The 11,716-nt window shown below is 19.0% G+C and overlaps 3 protein-coding genes across 3 annotated transcripts; all 3 read left to right on the top strand.

Moving 5' to 3' along the window:
• Window positions 1-278: 278 nt before the first annotated feature.
• PGO_001605 (variable surface protein) lies at window positions 279-1,344 on the top strand (the record flags this gene model as incomplete). Its single annotated transcript, XM_028690977.1, has 3 exons — window positions 279-317; window positions 510-1,061; window positions 1,183-1,344. 3 exons carry the CDS (start codon window positions 279-281, stop codon window positions 1,342-1,344), a joined length of 753 nt encoding a protein of 250 aa, XP_028546778.1.
• A 3,565-nt stretch (window positions 1,345-4,909) lies between these two features.
• Window positions 4,910-6,099, top strand: PGO_001600 (variable surface protein; the record flags this gene model as incomplete). The annotated part of the gene is made up of 3 exons (XM_028690976.1): window positions 4,910-4,954; window positions 5,280-5,708; window positions 6,013-6,099. The coding sequence occupies 3 exons, from the start codon at window positions 4,910-4,912 to the stop codon at window positions 6,097-6,099; spliced, it is 561 nt and encodes a 186-aa protein (XP_028546777.1).
• A 2,546-nt stretch (window positions 6,100-8,645) lies between these two features.
• Window positions 8,646-10,002, top strand: PGO_001595 (variable surface protein; the record flags this gene model as incomplete). Its single annotated transcript, XM_028690975.1, has 3 exons — window positions 8,646-8,666; window positions 8,813-9,712; window positions 9,838-10,002. 3 exons carry the CDS (start codon window positions 8,646-8,648, stop codon window positions 10,000-10,002), a joined length of 1,086 nt encoding a protein of 361 aa, XP_028546776.1.
• Window positions 10,003-11,716: the final 1,714 nt, after the last annotated feature.

The following is an 11,716-nucleotide window of genomic DNA, read 5'->3' as shown; positions in this document are numbered from 1 at the left end:
TACAATATATAACCAAAAGGGTTTTTAATTTTACTAAGTATTTAAATTATATAAATATATATATCATTATATACTAATAGCATAATTATAAAAAATTATAATTCATAATTAATACAAGTAGTTCGCCTAAACATATATACCTGTTTATATACAATGTTCTCTGTATTATTTTAATGTATGTATATATCATTTTGTATCAATAATTATTATGCTTATAAATTTTATAAAATATTTTACTAACTATTTAAATAACACTAATAATTATAGAATATATAATGATGTCAGAGGATATTATACTGGACTTAATTAAAGAATGCGTAAGCTAGAATAAATGATAAGAATATATTATTATATACATAAACAAGCATAATAAATATAAAGATAATGAGTCCTACGTCTTTAATAAATTAAAAATTGAAATTAATTGTATACATATAATAAATTAATTAGTGATATTAATGCATATTTATGTTATTATTGAATTCCTTCATTTTTTATTTATATATTAGGATAATTGTAATGATAATGTTTTTCAAGGTGATAATGAATTATTCAAAAAATTGGATAGTAAGCTAGAGGATTATGATTGCAATAATACTTGCCAATTGCATACAGTTTATAATATACCAAATAATAATGATATTAAAAAATTTTATTTATTTTTGTATAATAAAATATTAGATATAAGACATTATGATAATAATAATTGTACTTGTTTAAATTTATGGATAAAAAAAAAAGAAATACAATACAGAAATAATTCTTTAACAAACAATTATATGCAATTATGGAATAATCTTATTAAAAAATTATTCCAGGAATTACATTCAACGAGTGCTGATGGTTGTGATGATGATTATTGTTGCAATTGGAAACCAAATATACCTGAGTCAATATTTTCATCAGAAATAACAAGTGGAACAATCAAAGTATCAACTGTTTTTTCTAGTGAATTATCGTTAAAAAATTCTTCTTTTTTTCATTCACCAATAAAATACATTTTGTCTGTTTGTATTACTATGTTAATATCAACTATTTTTATATTTTACCTTGTATATAATGTAATGCTAAAATTATTTTACATAAATAAGTATGCCTTCTAAAAAATACTTAAAATAAAAATACGAGGATTACATATATTTATACATATATATTTTATTTTAATACATTTTTTATAATTAGTCAAACAGAATAAAAACCTTTTTATATAATAAAAGTATATTAAAGTTCTTAATAAAGAAAAACTTTAAAAAACCTAATATATATGGAAATTATGAGGATTTTTTATTAGATTCAACGAATAATAGGATCATGGTACCGTATATGTCAAACAATAATTTTTAATGAATGTAGATCTGAATATTATGCATTTGATATTATAATACTATAATTAAAATATTTGTTTCAGTAAGATAGTATTATGAGAAGGACTTAAGAGTAAATTTAAGAAGAACAAAATATATTTAGAAAAATATTATAAGAGTAAATATAATCAAAGAAATTCTAAGTATATATTAGTACTTGAACAAATATACACAGTATACTAAAATGAAAAAAGTAACAATTATACATAAATATATTATTCGAATTATTTTAAGAATAAATCCATCGCAATATTTATATATCTCTGATTCCATTGAAATATGAAAATAGTATTTTCATTATATATGAAGAATTTAGTTATATTACATTTATATATATAATATAAAATTATATATGTACATATTTTATATTCATATGCTAGTATATTATAATTTTTTATGTGTTTAAATATAACTACAAAATTTTAGGATATCTGATGTATATATAGTGATTCTGTATCATATTATATATTCAAGAATTTTTTTTTTTTCTGAAATTATTATTAGTCAATATGTTTTGTTGTGTTACTATTGTCTCAATTATTATAATAAAATAAAAGTATAAATATATATTTTTTTCTCATATGCATGTATATGAATAAACTAACCAATTAAATTATAGATGATTAAGAGTATTATATTTATTGTTTAAATATAATTAATTAATTGTAATAGAATTTCATGAATCACATAGAGATTATGAGTAAAAAATTATTATTATACTAAATATATGAAGTTCAAAAGAAATATTCTTAGAATTATGATTACGTAATAAACTTAAGCTACATAAATATAAATGTTATTACAATGAATCATTGGGCTTTTCATAAGATACTTATATATGTTTCCTAATAATATTTCTATGAATTTTTTTTTCTGTGTCAGTAATATCATTTATTGCATTCAATATAAAATTAGGCATATTATTGCATATATTTTTCAAAATTAATATAAATAAATACAACATTTATATTTTTTTTTCTTATCCAGCATTTAAAAAAATTTATTAATTATACAATTATCAGTTTTTGTAGCTAAAAATAATTCAAATTATATCACTGAACTGAAATATTTATTGGAATTAAATGTCATATTGCTCTAAAATAATATATCAAAGAAGACCTTTTTAAATATAACATTAAAGTTGATATATGTGAAATCACATATATGAAATGTTACGATTCAGACAAATGCGCACAGTCATACATTACATATTATAATATCTTTAAAAATAAATTATATATCTACATAATAAATAAATGAAATAAGATGAATAATACATTATTCAAATAATCATGTTAATCCTAAATAAGATTACATATAAATCACTTATTAAATATACATACTCTCAACATTATACCGTAATTTATGTCTTCAATTCAAATGATATATAAAAATATCGTCTATGTATATGTTCTTTGGAGCTGATCTCCTATTGTATTCAGCTTACAATATAACATTTTTGATAAAAGTATATAATTATATATTCATTATTATTTACCTCATAATATCAATAGATTGCACAAATAAATCACTTTTAATATTGCAATTATTTTCGGAAATCATTAATTTAAAATTTTTGAAGATTATAAAAATTAGAAAAAAAAATTAAAAGATAAAATGTGTTGCATAGCTTTGAAGAGGAACTTTTCCTATATTTTTTATATTATACAATATTTTTGAAAATTCATATTATATAAGAAAAAACGATACTTTTATCACAATGACGTAGGAATAATTAACCTAATATATAATTAGTAGAAAATGTAATGTAATATACGGATATTATATATATTATTATATGTAATGTATAATTAGGTAATATGATGAAATTCAATAGATATATATAAATCAACATTTTACATGATAATCCATCTCAAATTACTTAAAACATAATAATGAATAAATAAAATAATTATGCCCTTACATTATATGTAATATGAAATTTTCGGATGTTTTCTAAAGTAAATAATTTAGAGGTTTGCGCAGCATTCTCCTCATCAAGTTATACTTTTATATATCAGTATTTTACTTTAATATATAAGTATAATTAGCAAAAATATAATATTCACTGTATATTTTATTTCTAAATTATAATAAAATATTTTTATTTTTTTTAAAACATAGAGCGAAATTTTTATAATAGAATTAAATATTCTGAAATAATATAGAAATGTATAATATATTTGATTCCTTGTAACATTATATATTTTTAACATATACAATATGTATAGTAAATATATATTTCTTATATTGTATGTACCTAAAAAATTAATCATAAGATAATTTTTCGTATAATGATTTAATAATTTTAATTAATGCCATTTAATAAAAAATCATTAATTATATAATATTATATATATATTATAATTTTAAAAAAAATAAAAAGAAATTTATATAAATTATTACAATTTTTTATACAATATAATTAGCACACATACAATTATAGCAAAAGGGAATAATTTTATATTGACAATTAATGCAAAATAACAACTATTAAAATACTGGAAAATACATTTTACAAACATGTTACTAAGAATAAGTTTTTATTCCTTCTTATTTTTTATTCAAATTGTGGGATAAATATTGTAAAATATATTATATTTAATATCTAATATGTTTAATTCATATTAATATTCAAATAAATCATCATACAAAAAATAAGATAATTGCATATTTAATGTTAAGAAAAATAATATATTCCTCAATCATCCCATTTAAAAAAAAATATGTTTATTCTACACAATTATGTGTATATGAATTACGGAATATATAGTTAAATATTAAAAAGTATATATTATTTAAAAGAATATACTAAAAAAGTACAAATGGTGTAATATGTACTCTTATAATGATATATTAGATAATAACTATATATATGTGATAGATATACGAAAATATGCATTGATATATATTCATAAATACAATTTTGTAATTAAATAAATTCATAAATAATATATATCATAAATATAGAAATAAGTATATATGAAATTAAAGATTATATTGGGTTTTACCTTCTACGCTTATTATGTATTACTTATAACCATTGGAATTTTATATAAACATATTAAAATATAAAACATTCTATGATAATTCATTGTAATTATTACTTATGTATATTAAAGTCTCATTAATGAGTTTACTAATGATTGAATCATGAATCCTATTTATTCTAGTATTATATAATTTATAATTTCACACGGATAAAGGAAATATATTAAAGAATTTAAAATATAAAAGAGGGTTAATTATTTATATGTTAAAACTAATAAGAGGAATTAGTATTGAATATATACATATTTTTATCATTTTTAATGTTACTGAATTTATTTAATTTTTATACAATTTAGAATAATTATTAATATATTTTATCAACAGTAAACATATTTTAATATTCAATTCTAAATAACATATATAATGTTATTTTGTTTCCACATAATAATTAAAAAAATACTTTATGTTAAATAAATGATCACTTCTTCTATTTATTTTGTATAAAATTTGATGTATAATTATATTATTCATGTTTAAAAATTAATTTGGGAATTATGAATAATATAAAAGTTGCCCTCCTCATATTCTATGTCTACATTGTAAAAGTTTAATATAAATTTGTTCATAAATTATATTATGTCATTTATTTCATTTTTAATGTAATATAACCATATAATTATGAAAAAGTGTGTTTTATACTTATATATTTACAATAAAAATAAAAATAAAAATATTTTAATATTATATTTACCATAAATATTTTAATATGTTACTGATTATAATATTATTTTTATTAATATAATTATTATTGTTCCTTTATTAGTATAACTATATATATTTATTTCCTTTGTATGATGAAAATAAAAAATCTATTAATGATGAATATGAAAGGGGTTTCATGTTATACTGTATAAAAGTCACTAGTGTATATTAAGAAATGCAGTCCGATTTAGTAGCATATTCAAAAATATTTTTTCATATTCTTATAGTATGCAAACAAAGAAATATACTTATAACAATTTTATAGATGGAATCATTGTATACTTTCTTTATTCCTTATATCATGCCTACCTTAAGGAAAAACCTAATAATAATATCATTGCAAAAAAGCTTTGTGATGCATTGATCAATCTAAATAATGATGAAGTAGACGGAATATGCGAAGGTTACAAAAATATTAATATAACTCAAGATATTTTGAGAAAAATGAAAGAACTATATGGTATGAATACTATTATTAATGAAATAAATTCTGATGGTTCTGAAGATGAAACATGTGAATGCCCAAATAAATTTGTTATATTATATAAGGGATATAAGGATGAATGTGATCCCGTAGTTATGAGTATTTTTGTAAAATATTAGATAATTATAAGTATATATATAATTCAAAAATGCAGCTCTTATGGTTGGTATTGCTGAATATCAAATATTAGATGCATATAAAAAAAAAATAATATTTTCCTTACTATGGTGAGTTGTAATTCCTGGATCATTACTTCTTTTTTTATTTTTCTTTCTTTTTATATAATGTTAATTATCACATAATACAGATAAATAATACAAAACTATTATTCTAAATTATTCTGAGAAAAAAAAAAAATATATCTTAAAATTTTATAAATGGTACAGCACTATTTGTTTTAATTTGAATTAGTTTAGGAGAAATGTTCCATGTTTGTATAGCGGAATATATAGAAAGCGAAATATATATAATAATGTGAATGAAGAATGGATTTATTAATACAAACTGACGTAACGCAGAGCATTGCAAAAAAGGGAAAACATAATATATCATCTCATTCTGCTTAATTTCATCGTCATTTATATGTTCTAAAGAGGAAATTTTGTTTTAATATGATATGAAATAAACATATTCTTCATTGTATAGAATAATATTATAGCAAATTTCATAGTAATTATATTTTTCTTGTGGGATATAATATTAGAAACAATATTAATATGTCAGTTTAGTTATTTAACAATTCAATATAAATAATAAAATAGTCTTAAACATGTCATTAATTAAAAATCTAAATAATAAATATAAACAGAAGATATATATGTTTTGTTTGATCTTTTTTAATATATAACAACTTGTATAGAGTTTTTTCCATTTTCTATTTTTCTTTACGTAAATGCAGTATAATCTACCAGTAAGGACATTATACTGTACATCTAATTTAGTAATATATATACAAATTATAAAATGCATTAACAATTAAGAAAAGTCTATATATTTTTTTTTTATATATAAAGGATTTAAGGATCAGAATTTTAGTGGTAAGTTTTCTCGGTTTATATTTTATGATTAGAATATAAATTTTACTGTTTATTTTATTATTCTTTTTAATTATTACTATTCTACAGTTTCTACTTTTTTATAATGCTTTGGATGTTTCTAGTATCAAGATTTACAGTTATATTATATTAATTCATCGAATCATGTTAATATTATAATTTTCATTTATATACATCAAATAAAATGTGGACCAGGAATGTAAATGATATAAAAATGTTATGTAATTTTAAATGTATATATATCTTAATATCATTGAATAATATATATATTTGTATATATTTATTTTTATTTTATATTTGAATACATATTATTCACACATTTATTGTTCCAAAAAGACTATTTTATTATAATTGACATTATAGCCTAATTTTCAAGTATAAATGTAATTCACGTCCAACAATATCTGTTACATACAGAATTCCTATGGTATTGTTTGTTTATTAAGTACTGCTTTTTCCTTTATCATTTCATATAATCCTTTAAATAAAACTATAACATTGAATCAAATAAGTAATATATTATAGAAAATTATGAATATACAGCTCATTTTTATTGAGGGATATGTTATCCATAACCTTTTTTTATATATTTTTTAATATATATATATATTTATTCATATCGCTCGGTTGTGAATACAAATATAATTTTATTTTTTCAATATTATATATAAGCACAAATGTTTATGAAAAATAATATATTTATGGTATATGATTCAGTGTATAAATAAGAAAGAAGATAAATATTAAAGTTTTTTACTTCTACTTCTTAATTTAAAATGTAATAATTACTATTTATATAGCAATAATGGGTTTCCTAGATGATTTAAAAATTACAGCACAAATTGAATTAATAAAATGTACACCTGATGAATATAAAATATATGTATATTCTAATAACGCAGTGTAATACTCATTTAACATTTATAAATGTTGCATATTTAAAGGAATAATTTATTCCCTACTAAATCCTAAAAATGTTATTAAATAATATAATAGATGAATTATTAAATCATAACCTAAATCATGCTATTATAGTAAAAATATATATCAATTGTATAATACATAAAAATTGCGATAGGATAAATAACATAGTAATTCATTTTTATAAATATGCTTATATGCAAAATAATGTAAATTTTATGAATAAATAAAATAAAAAATTAAAAAATCAAGTATGTTATAGAATATTAATTGTTTAATGACGAAAGAAATATAAGAATTAATAATATAAAAAATTATTAAATGATACATATAAATAGTGTAAAATAATGTAAAACTAAATTTCTATATATACAATAACGTATTTGTACTATAATACAATGTTAACATATCTTATATCAATCAAAGTTTTCCAACATTAAAAAAACTAATACAAAGTGATATCAAAATAGGAAAGGGTATTTTCTATACAATATGAAATAAATCATTATTAAGTTTTTTCTCCTTATAATTTACATAAATAATATAAGATATATAATAATTTATGTACTTTCAGAATACATGTAGGTATACATATCATTATAATAAAAATTTAATAAAATATATATATATTATTTATGTAATCCCAATATATAGAACAGATATTATAATTCAAACACCAATTTGTAAAAAAATAATCTTAATAATATAAAAAAAATCCTAAAAAAAAATATATAAAAGCTTAGGGGTGTATATAAAATCATAAACCCTTAAACTCTATATAGCAAACCAACAAATCAAATCCATGAAACATAATTCTTGAACCCTAAATCATGAAATGATCATTTCTATATATATTATAATAATATTATTTCTTTCAATATGAATTATCATATATATCCTACAGCATATTAATTCTATTGTTTTGTATTAATATTCTTATAATTTTACAGAACTTTTTTCTTTTATATGATTTAACATATTAGGGAATAAATGTTTCATTTGTATATGTTTTAAATGTATTTATTCTTTTTATAATATTTTGGATTATATGTACATACAAATGTAAAAATGGTTTCTGAATCGATGGAAGTAATGACACATCAAATTTATATTTATTAATTATAACATGTTAATAAATAATTAATTATTATACATATTAAGAGATATAATAAAAATTCAACTTATTCACAAAAGCATAATTACATGTTTATCCTACATTTTTTTTTTAATTTAAGACTTTTAGCGAAAGTGATTTTCCTTCAGCTAAATATTATCAAAGATTTAATGCAGGCATTAGGGCTGCACAAAGAATATCTAACTTTTGTGACGATAGGTCTCTTTCCCCAATTAAAAATGAGAATGTTAAGGCATTTTGCTCATTACTTATAAATTATTTAAAACATAATTACAACTTGTATAATGAAGATAATTATAAATTATATCATTGCAATCTTTTAAATTTCTGGTTATATGAAAAATTAGACAATAAATTTACAAGCTTAGATATACACGTTAATTCTATTTACTCCATATTCCTGAAAATATTGCAAAAAGTTTTTTCTGTTGATTTTTTAAAATTTCCTTACTACTGTCCTTTTAATGATAATATTGCAAAGTACGATGATTGGAAAGAGATAAAAGAACTTTATGAGTACTATGTTGACCGGAATCATATTAATAATTTTTATTATAATAGTGACGATAATTGGGATAATATATGTGCATATCTTAAAAAAAAACTCAATCTATATTATAGATACAAGGATTCTTGTAAATCTCCATATAAAAATGAATGTAAGTTATTTCATGATACATTTAAAACACACAATGAACTACTACTCTTTAATACATTTGATTGTGGACAAAAAGGTAGCGAAGAAACATCAGGTATTGTAGGATTATTTGAAGAACCAGATTTAAGTGTACAATCAGGTTTAAATGATCAAAAAGGTTTAAGAGATAAAACATATGAAGCATCTCTAGAAGTGAAAAACAATTATAGAGATCCATTAAGAGTAACGATTAGTTCTGATGAAGTAGAGTTTACAAATAAAAGTTCTAGTGCCCTCAATATATTTGTTAAAGTGATTCTTGGAGTTTTATTGACTTCTTTGACATTAGGATTGCTATGTAGAGTAAATAAAAATAACATTAATATATATATAATATATAAAGAGGTTACTATTATACATAAATTAAATTAATACAAATAATAAATTAATATATTACATATATTTCATATTAATATTCCATATTCTAGTTTACATCTTTAGGATGTATTGCACGAGATTATTTTAGAATGATAAAAAAGCTCACAAATAATCCAAATGAAGAAATCGATGGATTATTTTATAATAGCTTAGGTAACTCTAGTCATTTTTATGAAGATAGAAAAAAGTATTATATAGGTTATATTACTGAATAATTTTCTTTAATTTAGGATAATTAAGAATCCTGATTTCACAAAAGGATATATGTATTAAATTGAGTAATTTAAATGACCGAATAATCTTGTTCATATATATAAAATAGTAATAATTGATATTTTATATGGGTACATAAATATATTGTATGAATATTTGCATATAATATATTCAAAATAAGAAAAAATATATGCTTACTACAATGTACAGACTAATTGTATATTTAAGATATTACTTTCCATTTTTACTAATGACGAATATCTGATTTTATTATACTCCATTAAGTAATATTAAAAAAAATTACTTTACATTAATGAAAAATGCAATTTTTACATGATTTCTTTCCAGGTTGTAGGTTTGGGACATATATTTTTCTGTACAGATATTCTTGTTTTGTATGTACAGAGTTAATTCTGTACACTGTAAATATTATATGAATTTATTACTTCTTTAGCCTCCGTATATTATGTTGTTTTCATTACTTTGATAATTAATACTTATTACAATTATGAATATATGCTATTTTTTTATATTATTCATATCACATATTATTGTTATATATAATATTTATATTATATATTATCTTTGTAATTTAATTAAACGCTATAGATTTATAAATATATTTTTAATATTGAATAATTATATTTTATAATTATATATTCATATGAGCATTAAATCATATATATATAGTATTTGAATGTTCAAATTACAAAATATATATAAAACACTTATTATCCATATATATTATATTTTAATATGCTATTAAATTTTTAATTCATGATTTAGGATTCAGGGTTTAGGGCTTAGGGTTCAGGTTTTATATTTCAGGGTCTATTATTCATATTTTATTTTTCACGTTTTATGATTTAAGTTACATTATACAGGCTTTTGAAGTTTAGTGTATAGTGTTCAGGGTTTGGGGTTTAGGGTTCAAGGTTTAGTTTTAGTTTATATTATTTAGTGTTTAGTATTTATTTTTTGGTTTTTAGGATTTAAATTTTAGTTTTGAGTATATGCTTCCATGTTTATGATTTTAGGTTTGATAATTTTAGCGTATATGATTTTGTGTATAGTGTATATTGTTTAGGATTCTGCGTTTACGATTCTGGGTTTTTTTTTAGGTTATATTTATTTTTTTACTATTCGGTATATTTTGTGTACAATATTTCCAGGGATTTAATTTTTTGTGTCATATTTTTAATAATATTTAATCATTTTATTTTATATATAATTAGAATTGTATTATTATTTAATTTTATATTTATGTGTATTATTATTATAATACTGCAATGTATGTGAATTATATTAATTTTTATTTGTATTTTTGTTGCAATATTTTTATATAATATTTTATTTTTTATTTATAATTTTTTGTTTATATATATAAATTTTTTATTGTTTTTTCACCACTATATTTGTTATATATTTTTTTTTTTAATATGTATTGCTTCATTATTATTTCTTTTATATTATTATATATATTATATTTGTGATTTCATACGTCATATTATCTTTAATATGCTTTTATTTGTATAATATATTTTTTTTATTAATTATTTTTTTTATTGTATCTTATCATCTAAATATAAAATAATACTCAGCATTATATGTAATAAATTTTATATTCATGTTATTGATATATATGTATTTACTTTTATTGAGTAACATAATTTCCATATGCTCTTTTTATGTAATTTGAGATTTTTATATTTTTTT

Source organism: Plasmodium gonderi (assembly GCF_002157705.1).
Source record: "Plasmodium gonderi DNA, contig: Pgo-contig_167, whole genome shotgun sequence".
Taxonomy (NCBI): domain Eukaryota; phylum Apicomplexa; class Aconoidasida; order Haemosporida; family Plasmodiidae; genus Plasmodium; species Plasmodium gonderi.
The sequence above is the reverse complement of the archived record's forward strand: the minus strand, read 5'-3'. Positions and strand labels throughout refer to the sequence as shown.